The 18,983-nt window shown below is 35.3% G+C and overlaps 1 protein-coding gene across 1 annotated transcript in view; it reads left to right on the plus strand.

The window, feature by feature from the left end:
* The window catches only part of BANK1 (B cell scaffold protein with ankyrin repeats 1), a 393,466-nt gene that overhangs the window by 57,443 nt on the left and 317,040 nt on the right, over window positions 1–18,983 (plus strand). Inside the window, exon 2 of the mRNA XM_072624985.1 lies at window positions 12,226–12,621. Coding sequence (XP_072481086.1) covers window positions 12,226–12,621 — 396 coding nt within the window. The remainder of the gene's footprint in view (window positions 1–12,225; window positions 12,622–18,983) is intronic.

An 18,983-nucleotide genomic window follows, 5' to 3' on the forward strand; every position in this document is an offset into this window, starting at 1 on the left:
CCCTTTATCAAAGAGGTTCTTAACCTGTGGGTCTATAGACTCTCAAGAGGACTATGGGTAGATTTCAGTAGATCAGTGAATTTTTAATAATATTTTGATAACTACTTCAATATGATTGTTTTCCTTTGTTAATCCTGTGTGTTTCATTATGTGCATTTAAAAAAATGATTCGGAGAAAGGGTTCATAGGTTTCACCAGACTGCCAAGGGTAGGGGATGAGGGAAACAATTATTTTTACCTTATATTAAGAACTAATTATTGAATCAGAACCAAGGCTTTCCCCCATTTCTACTTTCTCATCCAAAAATCACCCAGTATGGGGAATCTCTCTGAAACACCCAGCTAGGATGTCTGAGATATAATCAAAGAAAATAAAAGAAATTCCAAATTTAGGCTAATGAGTGCATTCCTTTTCACTGCATTTGCTCAGACAGGTCTGGGAAAATTTGGATCCTCCTTTTTGTCAGATAGGTGATATGGAAATCAAAAAGTCTCTTTGACCAGGATTGCAGTGATCCAAGTCACACAGCCCAAGCCTGATTGTAGTATAGCCCACCTCTCATTGTAATATTTCTTTTCTCATTAATTATTAACCAATCAATTGATTGCCACCGACAGGAACATCCTCTCTTCCAAGCACATATAAGCTGTGAGTCAATGATCATTGGGGGTATTTGGCATTCAATCTCCTTTTATTAATAAACATGTTGGCATTATTAATAAAATGATCATTAATAATGATTAATAATGATTAATTGCTATTAGTAATAAAATGATTATTACATGATGTTTAATAAAATGATTAGTTACCCACAATTATGTCTCTTGAACTTTTTAAACCTCACAGAAATAGGGGCCATGACACATGAAAAAGGTTAAGGACACCTCCTACTTTATGGTGAAGGAGATGCTGAGATGGGAATCCTCCGCAGAAGGAAATAATTTGACCACAAACTTTGTGGCAATGACAACTAAGGGACCTGGTACAAGAGATATAGCATGGATAGGATGGAATGAGTTGAACTTGAGTAGACTCTCACTACCCAGTAATTTGACTTAGACAACAATTTACTGTTGGTTTTGAGACAATTTTCACACTTAGAAAATAATTTACTTTTGCTTTATAAAAGTTTAAATAACATTTTTAAATGTTATTCTAAATAATGGCAGGTCCTAAAGTATCATGCATATCTGATAAAATATAACTCAAAGACAAAAAGTCCAGTATTCTTTTGTTTTTTTTTTTTTTTCTGTTTTTGTTTGTTTGTTTGTTTTTCCAGAGAGATCTTCCCTCTTTTAAGCTTTGGAATTCAAACATTAACTTTACCAGCAGCAGTCATTTTGGCTACCCCACCCAAAGGAATGCTAAATAACTAATGATCTAATTCCTACCAATGCATATCTTAAAAGCATAATCAAGATACTGTGGCTTGAATAATGTGGACCAATATTTGCAAGGCCTTTCTGTACCATAAGACCCAAGAAACTCTCCTTTTTTTTTTTTCATTTTTATTACAGTCACAAAATCTGAAATGCAAAAATTTGGACAATGGAATTTGTTTGTAAACCAAATAAAGTTAGAACCACATCAAATTTTCATGTGCAACTTTATACAAAAGCTTTGAATTGACCTTATTTAGAAACCAACATCATTAAATTTCTTTCTTTTCTTACTTTTCTCTAATGATACTGATAAGGGGAAAAAAATTTCCCTGTTTTGTTTTTTGAAAGGATTTTTATTTCTGAATTGTGCTAGCATCCTTTAGGTCATTTGAGAAAGAATCCAAAAGCCTTTCAAATGAGGTCAACCTCTTTTTTTTTTTTTTTTTCAGGAACGCTATAATCTGCAGGTAGGAAGACTTTATACAGCAAAAACAACCCTCTAAATTATCCAGGTTTAGAGAATATAATTATGGCAAAATCCATTCACAAGCCAAGCATTTAATTTATTTGTGCATTTCAGAGTATTTCCAGCAGCACCATAGCTCAGCAGACTCTCAGCTCCCTCCCCATTTTTCCTCCGAATGAAATGAAATACATTACAGTTGAATGCATTCACTTATACATAAATTTAAACTTATGGCTAAATATATATTTCATAATCAATCTCATTTACCCCAACAAAGATTTTTACATACCAACTGCCTAAAGATTCTGTCAAATTTTATTAGGTTCCTGATGGGTTTTCTTGTCTTTTCTACAGACTCTTCCCAATCTAATTTGCTGGTCCTGAATAAATTTTCTTTACCATGTTCTACTTCCCTTATGCTTTCTTTCCCCTCTCTATTTCTTTAAAGCACACAGGAGCCAAAATGCTTGGTTTCAAGCTAGCTATTTACTGATAACTTATTGTTGTTATTGTTCAAGGTATAAACCTTCTTATATAGTAGCTTCGTAGTAAGAATGAGCTGAACTCATGGGGGAAATTTGAAGTGTTTTCCAATTTATTTTCACGTTAAAGAGAGTATTTAAATGTGTCGTGTTTTTTAAACTACAGAGTGAATAATATGTTATATTTGTAGATTTTGATCTTGGAAATTTTGAATAGTTCAAAATAAATTTAGGTTGGAAGGTGATAATATACTTCAAAAAATTCAGCTCAATAAATGCTTGTCTGTTATATTTAAGACATTGTGCTGATCATAGACACAAAGACATCCAATGTGACAGAAATGCCTTCTTCTCTAGGAACTTTGCTGGGAGAGGACAGGAAAGGGGCACTGTAATGGGTATATGCTGAGTCAAGGCAGCAAAACTGCTACCAGAAAACGGAAGAAGGAAAGATCATTTTCATCTGAAGGGGTCAGAGAAGATTACATAAAATAAATGCCACCTGGGTTAATTTTTGAAGGAAAGAGAAAGGAAGGGACGTGGGAGACAAGGAAAGGGGATTAGTTATCTCCAGACATAGAGGATAGTCCTAGCAAAAGCCTAAAGACATCACTCAGCAGATAAAAGAAAAGTAGAAGTGGATTTTCACTCAAATGTTGAGTATGTGAAAAGTAGAAAGGTAGAAATTAAGTGCCAAGATTAGGATTACTCTTATTCAAAAGTCAGTGGGGAGCCACTGATTATTTGGACTACAGGAGTGTGTAATGCATGGTGTAGGCTTACAGCCTGATTCCCTTTTATATATGTTAACTAGTACAACAAAAACCTAATTAAACTTCCACTTGCAATAAAATATTTGCAATAAATACTAAAGATAAAAATTAGATTAAATAAAAAATATTTGCAATAAAAGCATACTAGTCAAAGTGTGTAAACAATACCCTCCTCTAAGTACCAGCCAGTGAGTATAGAAGTTCCAGTACTGGCCTTATGACAAGGCTCCCTCTGGTCATCCCAGAGGTCTTTGTCGATCAATTAGCACTACCCTTGTCATTAATGGACGAAACTTCAAATGCAGTAGCCAGTCCTGGTCACAATCTGGGAGCAGGTTGATGGCTTAGACATCTGCTGGCATATTTTTTATGCTTTTCTCTATGGATATTCCTCAGTTGTTTGCTATATAACGATAAGTAATCATAAATTACTGATAAAATTGTTTATGACATGTTTGCATTAGAGGTCTGCCTTATCAGAGGTTGCACATATGTGAATTAGTTGCTTTAGAATACACACATTTTGTTTACTACATCATTCAATGCAAATGTTAAATTTATTATTGAAAAATAACTTACAGAAAAACAGCTTACTCAAAACATTTCAATTTTAAAATGGAGGCTTAAAATGGAATCAGTTATATATACTAAGTTGAGAATTTATTTCTACTATATGTTATTGTTATTATGTATATGATGACATAATTTAAAATTGGAAGTAGTCACTACCCTCTCACCTGATGGTTCACTGATTCCTCTAAGATTTCCCATTTAAAGAGGAGGCTCAGTCCAGGGATACCTTCATCCCTCTCCAGGCCATCCCAGTAGCAAGCACTTTCTTCCTTCCTTTCACCTCATTTTTGTTTTGTCTTCTCCCATTTGAATTTATTCTCCTTGAGAACATGGACTACGTTTCTTTCAACTAGTATTTGCTCTAATAAGCACTTGTTTAATGCATATTGGCTGACTGACTGATTCACCAGGAATGTTACTTTGCCAGCATACTATCGGATGATGTGGAGAAGGGGTGGTCTCTATTCTGGAACTGATAAACCCAAGTTTGACGAGAGTCCAGGTGGGAAGAAATGAGGACTTGAACTCAGGGGATTTTAATAGAAGGGAAAAAGATAAGACACATGGGAGAGCCATCCCAGAAATAAAATCAATAGCACTTAGCTAATGGTTGGAAGTATGGGATAAAGAGAGGAAATTGTGAAAAACAAGTGAAGTTACTAGAGGGATGACTGAGAATGCAGCAATGTTGTCAACCGACAAAGAGAAGTCAGGGTGATGGGCAGGTTTTTTAAGGAAGCTGATAAATTCAGTTTTGAATGAATTGAATTTGATGTCCTATTGGCACATCTGGTGAGAATATTCAACTGATAATTTTAAGCATTTAGTTCTGGGGCAAGGTTGGATATGGAGGCACAGATTTGGGATCTACTTAGCAGTGATTGTTGGTGCTAAGGGAGAAGCTGCTTACTAAAATCCATAGCTGAAAGGGAGCTTAGACATCATCTGGTTCAGAGGTTTTTAACCTGGGATCCATGGATAGATTTCAGGTGATACATGAACCTGAATGTATGAAAAGCTTTATCCTCACTTACTCTTCTTTTTTTTTTTAATTTTATGTATATTCTTTTGTGTATTTAAAAATCATTATTCTGAGTTCATAGACTTCCTCAGACAAAGGGATGTGCCACACAGAAAATATTAAAAACCTCTGATCTAGTTTAATTCTCTTTTTATAGTTAGGAAACTAAGTCACAGAGACATAAAGTAATTTATCAAAGGTGAAATAAGTAATAAATAGTAAAGCCATCATTCAAACTCAAATCCTGCTGGTGCAGTATTTGAGATCAACAAAGATAGTATAAAGGAAAAAGAAACATCTAAGGGTAGAAATTTAGGGAATATCTAATGTAAAGAGTTGGAGGAGGATGAGGAACCATCCAAAAAATCTACAGAAAGAGCAATCTGAAAAGTAGGAAAGTCACAAGAGTTATGTTTCCATAGAAACCAAGCAAAGAAAAACTAGGAGCAGTCCAGTTTCACAGGCGACAAGGGCATTGAGCAGGATAAATCTATGAGATAGTCATTGGATTTAAATATAAAGAAACTAATAACTATCTTAAAGAATGCTGTTTTCCAAGAGTGATTGAGTCAAAAGTCATATTTCTAAGGGTTGAATAACTGAGTGGTGAGAAGATAACATAGAGGCAGTGAATATAAACAACTTTCCCATAAGTTTGGTAGTGAAAGGAATGGGAGATGGAGTGAAGAGAGGGATTAAGACAGTAAAAGATGAGACCTAGAGATGGGAATGATAAATATGACAGGACGGAACAACCTCTTGGAACTAGGATAATCCCAGGCAAAATTGGAGAAGGGGGACTGGCTAGAGAGAAAAGGTATAGGGGGAATCTAGACTAGGCTAAATTCTACTGTAAATAAGACTGAATTAATCAAAGTTTATCATTAGAGTATCTCTATTCCTCAGCAATTCCATTTTTTTTTTGTCCCACATTACCCAAATTGCAGCCAGTGCCAGAGGATCCATGGACTGACATTTTCTCTCCTCTTTTGTACCCCACTACAACAATAATCTCCATTCCTTTTGTTTTCAGCTGAACTTTTCTCTGAATGACAACTAATAGTTTAATGAGGGATGGTCAGAACCATCTAGGAATCTATATTAATAAAATATTCAGACCCCTGCTTAATTCACCCAAGGCCTGTTGTTAGGATGACATCTTTTGATGTTCCCTTCTCCCTCTTAAAAAATGGCTATAACAGCAAATAACACAATTTAATGCTCAGAAGATAAGGATTAAATTATGGCATTTGGAATATTTAGCTTAGGAAGTAACAGTGGGCAGACCTGTGACTTCCTAAGTATGAAGAACGAAGGGGTGAGGGCAGTCCTTCTACCAATGAAGAGCTCACCAAGAGGTTAGGTGACCTATAAATTCTTAGGTTTATAGATTTAGAATTGGGACTTGAGATACAGGCAGGTACAATGAGTAACGTAAAATGAATGTGTTGGATTAGATGAGTGTTTTAGACCCTTCCAACGCCAAATCCTTTGTTCCTATGTTCTTTCACTTTTTTTCAAGGCAATCAGGGCTAAGTTACTTGCCCAGGGTCACACGGCTAGTAAATGTCAAGTGTCTGAGGTCACATTTGAACTCAGATCCTCCTTACTCCAGGGCCGGTGTTTTATCCAGTGTGTCTGCTAGCTGCCCCTGTTCTTTCACTTTTGCTTCCTCTATGCTGAAAAGTTGTTTTGCTCTAAGATGGTGAACCAACTTGAATAATAGTTTTTCTCCCACCCTTCAGCTTGCCTTTTTTTTCAGAAGTTCATATCAACTAATATACTATGTAAAATTAGATCATTGAGCTGATACACTTAAAAAATAACTTGGTTATCTGAAAAACTTGGTTTGGGGCTTAACCTTACATGCTGTTAGATACAGGAGTTGGACGTTTGATTTCATGGGTTTAAGAAAATGCTAAGTAAGTACCACTGCTGGTGGGCACCTTCTTTGCAATTTATAGTCTTAGAAAGTTGTCTGGGGCATTGAGAGGTTAAGGGATTAGTCCAAAGTAAAACAGCAAGGAAATATCATAGGTAACACTTGAACTCAAGTCTTCTTGACTTTAATACCTGCTGTCTCTCTCCAAGAGAACTAACTCGGCTAAGCCAAGCTGCCTTTGAAACTCAAGTCTTGCCTCACCATATTTGTCATTTCCCTTTTATTAAACAGGAGTCATAGAAGGCTGGAACTATTAAAAACCCCTAGGCATTTTCTTTTCCTTTTCATATAAAACCTTTCTTGAGAGGTACAGTGACAATGCACATAGTTCAAATAATGAAACCCTTGAAGTAGGCGCATATATTGGAATTCATCCTAATAAAATTAATAATTTTATAAAATATGGGAATTGGTTTCAGCCCAAAGGAAACATGCAGTGAAAAGTCAAATAATGCAACCATTTCAGGAACTTCAGGGGAGATTTATTGGCAATAATCGAGACCCAGGTGAAGTTCTTCCTGTCCCATGTCTTTGCCATTAATTTTAAAAATCTAAGTTCAAGGCTTTCCGTTATCTCTGATGCATTTTATCTTTTATCTTATTTGTTCCAACCTCCTGAAATATCTTCGAATCTTCATTCTGTCACCATAGAGAATAAGCAACCCAACAAGATGACTTGGTTTCAAAGTGCTGCCATGAAGTCATTATGCCTCCTTGATTTATAAACCAACCAATACCTGTTGTGAGAAATTATTGACATAGGGTTTATCCCTCGTTGAAGCTCTATCTCACTGCCCAATTACAGCTGTATTTTTAAAGGTTGAATTGGTGGGGCACAATGGATTTCAGGACCGTTGGCCAAGGACCAACCTGACTAGGATATTGAGGAACCCATCGTCAGCATGGGATGAGATTTTTGACTATTGCCACTCACCATAACTCTCAACTAAAGGTATATTTTGTGTCAGTGAGGAGGATTGTTTCACATGGACTCGCATCGACGAAATTACTCATCCTTCAAGTATAGAAGCATAGGATTTATGACCTAAAAAGGATTTGACTTTGCCTACAAATTTAAACACTGGGTAAAGGGGTGTGGAAGAAAAGAGATTAGCAGGCATCTGGCTTGAGTTTAATTACTACAGTTGAAAAACTAAACTTAGCTCTGAGTTTCTTAGCATCTGTGACAAAAAAATGAAATATATCGGTTTATATAATTCTTACTACATTCAAAGAAAGTAAGCAAGTCCATCTTTTATGGATAAACTTGTTCCTGGAACTGGATTCATGGAGGAATTAATTACATGGATCTTTCTATAAAACACATGATGGGGAAAATGTCTTTAAAAACAGGTTAAGGAAAAAAGAACAGAAAAATGGTCAAATGTATGTTACTTGTATTGGATTTCTAGAAAAATGAAATCAATGAAATTGTGGCTTTTTTACCTCTGAATAATTTATTATCAAATACTTAATCTTATTCTGGGGGATATTTTGATACAAATATAACCTTCCCTGCTCTCTCCAATGAGCCATCTATTGAAACAATGATTAATCGAAAAGAGGCATTTATATAAATAAAAATATAAAAAAGTTATTTGATCAAATCAATCAAAATGTCAACTATGCCTGATAATAAATGCAGTATTTTACGGTCAGTTCCCCCTTCCCACACCTCTGAAGAAGGGAGAGTTAGTCACTGTGATATGTACACAGTATTAAATTTTAATTTTTTGTTTCTGTTTTTCCATTTATATTATGGAAAATCATTATGCAAATCATTATTCTGATTCAGTTTATTTCACTCTTCATCATTTCATATACTATAAGTCTTACTATGCTTCTGTATTAGCTCACATTTCATGATTTGTTTAGCCATTTCACTTTGGTTGAGCACCTACTTTGTTTTCTAATTCTTTACTATGACAAAAAAGTGCTATTATTAATATTTTAGTGTTTGTGGAAATAGCATTAAATCTTATCTTGGTGAAGACATTTCTATATAGAGAGCTGAGCTAATATGGCCTGGTATATATCGATTTCTGATTATTTAGCTTAATAGGATGAGAGCTTTGGAGGTCTAGATTTCAAATAACTAACTTGTTAATTGTGCTATCTTTCTCAAACCCAGATTTCTTAAATTAGCTTTTCTCAAGTGCTAGCTGGCATTCAGTCTCATGGTTCCATGTTCTGATGAGTATCTGAAGTATTACTATTATATGTTGTTAGTTAAAGACAGATCCCTTTAGAACTATCAGACTTGGAATAAGAAGGGACCATCTTGCCATGCTCTTGATTTTATAGCTATGGAAACTCAGCGCAGAGGGCCTGAAGTCTCACAAATACTAAGTAGCAGAGTGAGGATGAAGACCCATGTCTTCTGACACCAGACAGATGGCTCATCATGGAGGGCTAATCCCATGAGACATATCTCAGACTAGTGAATCAGTAATTTTCTCTCTCTATCTCTGTCTGTCTCCCTCTGTCACTCAGTCTCTCCCTCTCCCTCTCCCTCTTTCTCCTCTGTCTCTCTCTCTCTCTTTCTCTGTATCTCTGCTTCTCTTCCTGTATGTCTCTCTCCATCCACACTCTGCATCCTGTGTCTCTGTCTTTATCTCTCTATCTTTCTCTCCCTCTTTCTTTTTCCTTCCCCCCATATAACTCTCTGTCTCTCTCTCTCTCAGTCTCTCTGAGTGTCTCTCTCAGACACACACACAAGCAGACACATGAAAGGAGAGACATGAACCCAGGTCTTCTTGGTTCTAAGACCAGTTTTCTGTGGGTGAGTGATGCTTCACGGTAATGTCCTTCCATACTCTGAAAATAGGAGATGGGAAAGAAGTCATGTGTACTTTTATAGGAATTTTCACTTAGGGACTGATATTTGACTTTGCCAAATTCCTCCTGATAAGCATTATTTTTAGGTTTGTTTGGCTTTTTTTTTTACTCCAATCAAATGTTTGAAGGAAAGAAACTGAAAAAAAACACTGGTTTATATCTGCATGGGTATACATCTATATGTGTATATGTACATATATATATACATGCATACATATATGCCTATAATATATACACTTATATTCATATATACATGCTTATTTCTATACACATATATACAAATGAATCTCTAAAATATATATGAGAACTTTTTCATATACAATATTAGTGCATGAAGAACAGGAGTAAATTTAGCATTTTCCATGGTAGGAAAAAAATGAGGAGGTAGATAGATAATCCCCCAATCTTTGTTTACCATGGCACTAGAAATTACAGTCTAAGGCAGGGTTGAGCAACCTGTGAGCTTGAGGCCACATGTGACCCTCTAGGTCCTCAAGTGCCACCCTTTGAATGAATCCAAACTTCACAGAATAAATTCCCTTAATAAAAGCATTTGTTCTGTGAAGTTTGGATTCAGTCAAAGGCTGCCCTTGAGAACCTAGAGGGTCACATATGGCTCCAGAGTCACAGGCTCCTCAGGCCTGGACTAAGGAGAAGAGTTTAAAAAATAAAAATAAAGAACACCTTAAGTTATTTGTTTTTTAAAAAACAACATAATAGCTGCTTTCTCAGAGATTACATCAAAATGCGTGTGCATGTATTTGTCATTTCTGTCCCCAGTCTGGCTGGCACTCTTTCCTTTGTTATTCTTCAGCTTTTCTCCACTTGTAATTGGTTAAAAGAATATAATATTGAAGGGGTACATAATGTAATCTTTATCACGGGCAATAAAAACATGGATCTTCAGAAACATCAATAGTTATACAAAGAGAAGAAAATCTTTCTATATCCTCTGTTGACAAATGCAATAAGAAGGATTTTGATTGATAATGTCACTACTCTGAAATTATTCTTATTTATTTTGTGAAAGGCAGTTGTTAATATGAATGTTCTATTTAATGAATTTGGGATGGATGCTAAGTTTTAGGAGTTAATGAATAATCAGTATATTGTTATTGGATAAAACATTTTCCAATCACTTTTTATAGTAGAATTAAGAAAATGAGCTTGGACTTATTGTACTTATGATACATATTACCATTTGTTTTGCGTTTCCAGCCTAGAAATTTTTATTTTAATAGATATTTTTAAATGATTTAATTCCATCTCTCCATAGCCATCTGCCTTGATTATTATTAATACATTTTAATTAAAACGTTCTGATTCTTGTGTTACAATTTCCATTCTTTATCATTGCATGACATTGTCCATACATACTGCCAAGTGTTAGTGAGATTAGCCACTTAAAAAAATAAGATGGCTGGGTGAGTTACCCTTTATATAGGTGACTATATAACTTTGATTCATGACAATTAGGTACCTTAGTGCAAAACCACTAGTTCAGTCAAGAACTCATGGAGGAACATTAAAATGACTGAGGTCTATAGGTGGAACATTCATGGAAGGAGGAATAGAATGAATGAATAAATTAAAAGTCATATATTAATTGCTTACTTCATATAAATATTAAGTAAATAAGCTAATGGAAAACTGAGAATAAATAAAATGTCCATCTTAAATTTTGTGAATTAATTCCATATGTAGAGTCTTGAAAAAGTTAAATTAATTGAAACAGTTTCATATAGAAAGGAGAAACCTGAAGTGAAATGCCATGTTACTTTTTATATATTAAATCAAAACACTTTGTGAGTTTCTTAAGCTCTTATAGGATGATCAGATAATGGATAAAGAATGGAATATATTTTGGAAGAGTTCTAGACCAACTCTCTCATCATTTTCTATTTTCATAATGACTGAAGAGCTACTAAGTCACTCAAGGGCAGGGATCATTTGTGTGTGTGTGTGTATGTGTGTTACCTAGCATTACAGGAGTTTTAAAACACTTTTTGAATTAAATAAATTTTGTATGAAGAGGTAGTGTGTGTGGGTGGGATATGTGACTGGAATACAACTTCACAAATAATAGAACAAATTCAAATACGGGTCTTGTTCTCTGGACAAGTGATTAACGTTAGAAATATGGAATATGAAGTATAAGATATAGCAAAGGAAGAGAATAAGCATTTATACAGTGTCAACTATGCACCAGGTACTGTACTAAGTGTTTTTGTCTTGTTTTGTTTTTGCAAATATCTTCTTATTTTCTCACAACTCTGGTAGGTAGGAACTATCATTCTCATTTTATAGTTGAGGAAACTGAGGTAGAGGTTAAGTGACTTACCCAGAGTCATACAGCTATTAAATATCTGAGGCCAGATTTGAGCTCGGAGCCTCCAGGCCAGCATTCGATGCACTCTACTACCAGCTTCTCTCTCAAATATAGTCTCATCCAAAGGAGCGATAGTACCACCATAATTTATAAGGAGTTTTTCCAACCTGCAGTGATGAAAATGGTTTATATTAATTGGGGTTATGAATACAGGAAATGATTATGAACACTTTCTCTGCGGGGGCTGGAGTAGCTTAGCCTGTCTACTATCATGAAATTTACTTAATTTTTGTCACTGCTATAAAGAAATTGGGAATAGTTTCTGGGCAAGATATTCAGAGTTTCCAAATAAATATGCTATGATGAATAGCCAGCATTTTAAATACTAGGAGATGACTTGTGATTTGTCTTTTCACAGAAAACAAGAACCTGCTGGTGCTATATGAAGAGGAAGCCGAGGAATGGGCCTTGTACTTGAGAGAAGTCTTCCTCCATGTTATGAAGATGGAGACAATGCTATTATATAGCTTAACCAATTCCTCTGACCAGCACTTGGAGCTGCTGGGCTTAAACTCTTACAAATGTAAACTACTGATATTATCAAATAGCCTCCTGAAAGGTCTGACCCCTAGGAAATGCTGTTTTTTGGACACACTGCTAGATTCACCAGAGAGTGTGGTCATCCTGCTTTGTGGAGTAAAGAGTTCAGATGAGCTTTATGAATTATTAACCACCTCCCCAGGCAGCCAGGAGATCTCCACTGAGCAGGAGCCGGAAGATTACATCTCAGTTATCAAGAGTGTCATACAAAGAGGTACTGTTTATCTAGTCTACTTAATTTTAAATTCAATTCTTCTTCTTTTAGCCAAAGAATAAATTATGATGTTAGGTCAAAAAAGAAAAAGGAAAGAAAAGTCACATTATTAAATGATATGGTGCCATTTCTTTCAATGTAATCACAGCTATTCTCTTGTATCCATTCTAGCCAAACCTTTCACTAAGTTTGAAAAACAAATGTCTGTCTTATTTGATAGCCCTAAAAATGATAAATGCCTTTTTAGATTGGAGGAAGAAGGTTTCCATCATTAGCTGACCTATTTTGGCTCATTTATTGCCTGTACTAAGGATAGGGATGACCAATAGCATGGCATAGGGATGAAATTGGAGTCAGAGCAGCCATGAACAGAAATGCTAATAATGACTTAATAATGAAAACTTTAAAAATGATATCTTTTGATTTCATATTACCTTTATTTCCAAATTCAATTATCCACTATTCCTTACCCTTAAAAAAAATAAAAAAGAAAAAGTAAAAATGCAATTCAATGGAACTTAATAGCACATCAGCTGAGTCCGACAGTGTCCTGCATCTCTAGGCAGCTACCATTATAAGGGAGGGAGATATTTTTTCTTACCTCTTTTCTGGGATTAAATTTTGATTGGACTTTCACCTCCAAAATGTCTTAACTCTTGGCTGTATGTTATAAAAATTGATGTCATGAATATTTGCCATTTTTTCTGCTGTGCACCTGTATTCTTATTGTCATAATGACTTCTCAGGGAGTAAATGCCATCTACTAAAGCAAATCTACAGTTTCTCTACAACTTAGAGTCTTAAAAAGTTGCATAAGGCACTGAGAGGTTGAGATTTGCCCAGGGCTCATGACCAATGTCTGTATGAGACACTATAACAACCTCAGCCTTCTTGACTCTCAGACCACTCATTCTTCACCATACTACACTATTTCTCTCTTGGTTTTTATTGTTCAGTCCTTTCAGTGGTGTCCAACTCTGTGAACCCATTTGGGGTTTTCTGGCAAAGGTACTGGCATAGTTTGGCCATTTCCTTTTCCAGTTCATTTTACAGGTGAGGAAACTGATGCAAACAGGGTTAAGTGACTTGCCCCAGTTCACACAGCTAGTAAGTATCTAAGACTAGATTTGAATTCAGGAAGATGATCTTTCCTGATTCTGGGTCTGGTTCTCTATACACTGTATCACCTAGCTACCCTGCTTCTCTCCTACATAGGGAAATTTTGTTCTGAAGATGAGAGAATTTCAATTGGAAGATCTAGGATGGCTTGTCATTTTAATTACATTGGCACATGAATGTTTTAGGCATCATATGACTGGTGCTACCTTTCATTTTCCTAAACTGTGCTTCAATCTACAAAGTGATGTCCAGATTTTAAGATAAGGAGTATCATACACTTAGTGATGAATTATCTATATCTTTACCTATATACACACACATATACACACACATATACGTACACACATACATATAAACACATATGTGTGTGCATGTATATGTGTGGATGTGTCTTGTAGTATTTTGTAGCATAGTGTCAGTGAAGGCTCAAAGAGTGATTAATTTCAATACTCACTGGCTATATAAATCCGATATCAATTGTGATATTTTCTCTTAGATTTGAAGGAAATGTGTTACAGTGAGATAACCAATGGTTGTCAAGCAATCATGTTTAACTTAGTTTTTTCCCCAAAATCACTCAACTTGTTGAAGAAAGAAAGGGCAAATCATTATTAGTGTAGTACCTTTAATTCTCAAGAAGCAGTGTATACACATTCATGGAGTGTGACTACGTGAGAAGGTAAGTAACATCATTTGCTCTGAATTTAGCCCAGAATTTCACAGAAAGATAAGAGCACTTAATAAGCACTTACTGTATGCTAGATGCTCTTCAAATCACTTGGAATACAAAAATAAGACCATAAGATTTTACCTGCCCTCAGGAATCTTACATTCTAATGGGGGAAAACAAGGCATCAAGGGGGAGGTGGAAAAAGCATTGACTTCTTACCACCCCACAGAACTGAGGATATAAGGCAGCAGGTTTAGAAGAGTTGGAGCATCCTGGTGAGTGATAACGGAGGGAAGTGAGAAGTGAGCAGCCTAGCTGATACTTCTGATAATGTGGTGGTGCTGGTCATTGTGCCAGCCTCAGGATCAAGTCGTCCTCAGAGGAGCAGGTCAGCTAGTGTAGAGGTGGATCAAATCAGAGACTGCATTCAGAGCACAGACCTTGCTGATCTTTTGTGATGACCTCTTCCTCTTCTAAATGTTTAAGAATCATCCCCTTAAAGATACATTCGATTTTGCCAGGAATTGAAGTCAAATTCAAAGTCTCTTTCACATTTTTTTAAAATCAGATTACGTTTACTGTTCCCCAGTTTTATAGCTCTTTCCTTGTTGTTCTAGATCTTTCAAAGATCATTGTCAGTGGCTCCCCAGTGACAGATTCTTCTACTGATACAGTAGGTACCTAATGGTAACATGGAGCTCTGGGTTTTATCATGTAGAAGAATAACATAGCCAGTGAAGTGTGTTAGAAAAAAACTTACCTTTTTGTCTGACTTCCTAATCCTGAGCTCCAGAATGACATTTTCCCAGAGCAGCTATCTTGAATTTCCAATTACTTGTGCCTGTTTTAACAAGAACATCCTGCTGTTCCCTAGAATGCAATATGTTTAAAATTGAAATCATTATTTTCTGCTTCTTCCCTATTCCAAAACTATCTCTTCCTGTTGACTTTCCTGTTTATTTCAGCAGTGCCAAACTCTTGTTTAATCCACCTCCCTTCTACACCGTATCTCAAAAGTTCCCTTGTTTCTTCCTTCAAAACCTGTCTTTTGAACTACCACTTGCTACTTTATGCCTTAATGGTAGTAATCCCTTAACTATTCTAGAGAGGTAATATAGTATAATCAAGTGTTGGATTTGGATAATATCTTTCTGTATATCCTCTATCTATCTATCTATCTGTCTGTCTATCTATCTATCTATCTATCTAATCTATCTCTATCTCTATCTAAAGTGTTAGATTTGTATAATAGCCTTCTACATATATCCTCTATCTGTCTGTCTATCTATCTATCTATCTATCTATCTATCTATCTATCTATCTATCTATCTCTCTCTCTCTCTACCTATCTGTCTGTCTATCTAAATCATCTATCTCTATCTATCTATCTAATCTATCAACTATCTATCCACCTACCTATCTATGCATATGTATATTTATGTGTATGTATAAATATATGTGAGTATATATGTGCATACATAAATATATGTGTGCTTATGTGTTTGTTTATGTGTTGCATTTATATATAGAGATGTGTACATGTTTGAATATGTGTGTATAAATATGTGTATTTATGTGTATGTATATGTCATGTATGTATATATGTGTGTGTATATATGTATACATTTAGGTGTTTTTTCTCTTGACATATATGTGTGTAGATATTCTTGATAGAATATAAGTTCCTTCAAAGCAAGGACTGTTGTGTTTGCCTCCACACAATAATGCTTAAAACTAGCATAAATGTTTAATAAATGATGACCGATTCACTAAAGTGAGGAAAACCTGGGTTTGAACCTCATTATATATACTTTCTATGGGACCTTGGGTAAGTCACCTAACCCCTGGAGTCCTTGTAAAGTGGGAATAATAATCCATGCCTATTTCTTAGATCCATCATGATTCCTAAGTGAAATAATGTATATAAAACACTTTGAAAAACACTGAGTGTCATATAAATGTCAGCTATTAACATTATTATTGTTATTTTCATTGTTGTTAGCATGATTCTCTTTCCTTCAGACTCTCTTTTCTTCCTATTCACCCTGTAAGCTGTTCCTGGATTTGTCACAGCACTGTCCTGAACAGGAATATTTAGCAGTCTTTCACTGTCTATTGTGTAAAGCCCCAGAGTCTTAACTAGTTTCCAATTTGTCTTTCCAATGTTGCCTGCCATTATAGTACCTTATAACCTCTGTATTCTACCTAAAAGATTGTACTTGTTCTCTCATCATAATCTTCCCTTTCCCTAGAAAACCCTATCCCCCAATCTGCCCTTTGAAAATCTCCCCATCGTTTAGGTCTTAGCCCAAATGGTTTCCCTTTTAATAAGTCCTATTGCGCCAATTGTAAATACTCTATATTTGGAAATCCTATAATGTTCAAATAATATGCTATTTATGTGAAATTTATCTTACACTGGCTTGTATGGTAGTTTAAAATGAGACAAGAAAATACAGTGTAAATACCTCTGGACTTGAAGTCGAAAGGATCTGGGTTCCAGCACCAACTTTGTTACTCACTATGTGACCTAAGGAAAATTGCTTAATGTCTCCACATTTTCCTCATTTGTAAAATGATGGTGGAGGGTCGGTAGTCTCCACAACTTAAATCTATAGAAATCGTTTCTCATCACATAAATTGCATTATGATTTCCTTGAGGGCAAGGCCCTTGTTTCACGTATATTTATTTCCCCTGCATGAGACAGCATTGTGCCTCATTTACGAAGAACATTCAAAATTTATTGAATTAATGGACATGTGAGACAGAAAACTCTTTCATCCATAGGTTAAGCGGGGTTGTGAGAAACAAATGACCAAGAAGGAGGGCGTGAGAAATGAGAGGGAGGGTAGATCCCCAATTTCACTGTGTATATTTGGAAGTTTTATCTAATCCATATCTATGAGGTAAACTTGGTGCTCACCACCAGTGATCTCAAGAATTGTTTTTGTCTTTATTCTTGATTTTAAATTCATTTTCCTTTCACCACCATGAAGCATTCTGTTAGTGAAATCATTATATTTTGCCTGAGGATTTGTAGGCACTTTAGTAAGTTTCTAAAAACATGTCTTATTGATATCAGTTATTACAAAGAGAATTAGATAAAAGGTTCAAAAGAAGACAGAGAATCTTCTGAAACATTTGAGATTTAATCACTTACTTTCCTTAAAGGAAGCATTCAGTGACCTTTATTGGATAAATGGGTAACTGACAAACTGCTATCTTGAAATACTTGTCTTTTATATCTTATTCCTGATTTTCTCCTACACTATTACCACCAAATGTCAATTAGCAAGTAAAGCTCAGGGGGTACATTTCTTTTCAAAAACCATTCTATAATTCATGGGTTGCCATGGAATTTTTGTATTCTCTTTTAAAATTATCACACATTTGAGTACCTGTGACATGAATTGTTAGGTGTGTTTGAAATCAAACTTGAATCAAAGAGATTCATTCCATATACTAATACATTTTTTTAAAAAGTAAAAAAAAACAAATATTTACTAAGTACCCACTATTGTCAAGCATTGTATTAAGTGCTTTTATAAAAGTTATCTCCTTGTCCTCACAAAATCCCTGTACTATTGTTATCTCCATCTTAAAACTGAAGAAACTGAGGTAGACTTGCTCAGGGTCACCCAGCTAGTAAATGTGTGAGGCTAGATTTGAATCCAAACATTCCTGACTCTAGGTGCAGGATTCTATCCACTGAGAAACGTTAACTGATTAAAAAATGAGCAAAAGAGCGTCTATAAGTGCATTGTATGTACACTCCTGCACACACTCATGTTTTATTATAAATTTCTACATGCATGCATATGTATACAAATATATACATGTGTATGTGCCTATATATAGAAGATTACTGTACCTGTATGTATGTGCGTATAAACACGTGTTCTATTATGCATACACAGACAGGTATGTATGCATAATGTGCATTTACACACATACATACACACATACCTACATATATCTACATCACAGCTGTACCTGAATGTGTATGAGTATGTATACATATATATGTGTGTATACATACACATGCACACACACATACATACATACATACACAGAGAGAGAGAGAGACAGAGACAGAGACAGAGACAGAGAGACAGAGAGAGAGAGATCTTTTTATAACTGTCAATTTATCATCTATAAGATAGGGCTACACGTGTGATTTCATTGGTATATGGAATTCCTGGGTGAGGAAACTTCCTTAATTAATTAAGGCATGCTGTCACTTTCTTTGCAAATTACAATCTTAGGGAGTTTCTTAGAGACTGAGAAGTTGGGACTTGCTCAGTATCAGGTGGGTCTTCTTGGCTTTGAGGATGGCTTTCTATGTACTTATTCCAGGCTCTCTCATCTATATTCATTTCTACATCTTCATCCGCATACATGTGTGTATGTGTGTATATATGTATAAATTATGTAATCAAATGCAAACGTTTTAAACCTTGGTAACATTGCATTATCTACCTTGAATTTCATATGCTATGGAGTGACCATGTTGTAGGTGAAACCACATGTATAACAATGATTGTTCTGGTATGTCCAATAAGAAATTATCTT

Source organism: Notamacropus eugenii, chromosome 7, assembly GCF_028372415.1.
Source record: "Notamacropus eugenii isolate mMacEug1 chromosome 7, mMacEug1.pri_v2, whole genome shotgun sequence".
Classification (NCBI taxonomy): Eukaryota; Metazoa; Chordata; class Mammalia; order Diprotodontia; family Macropodidae; genus Notamacropus; species Notamacropus eugenii.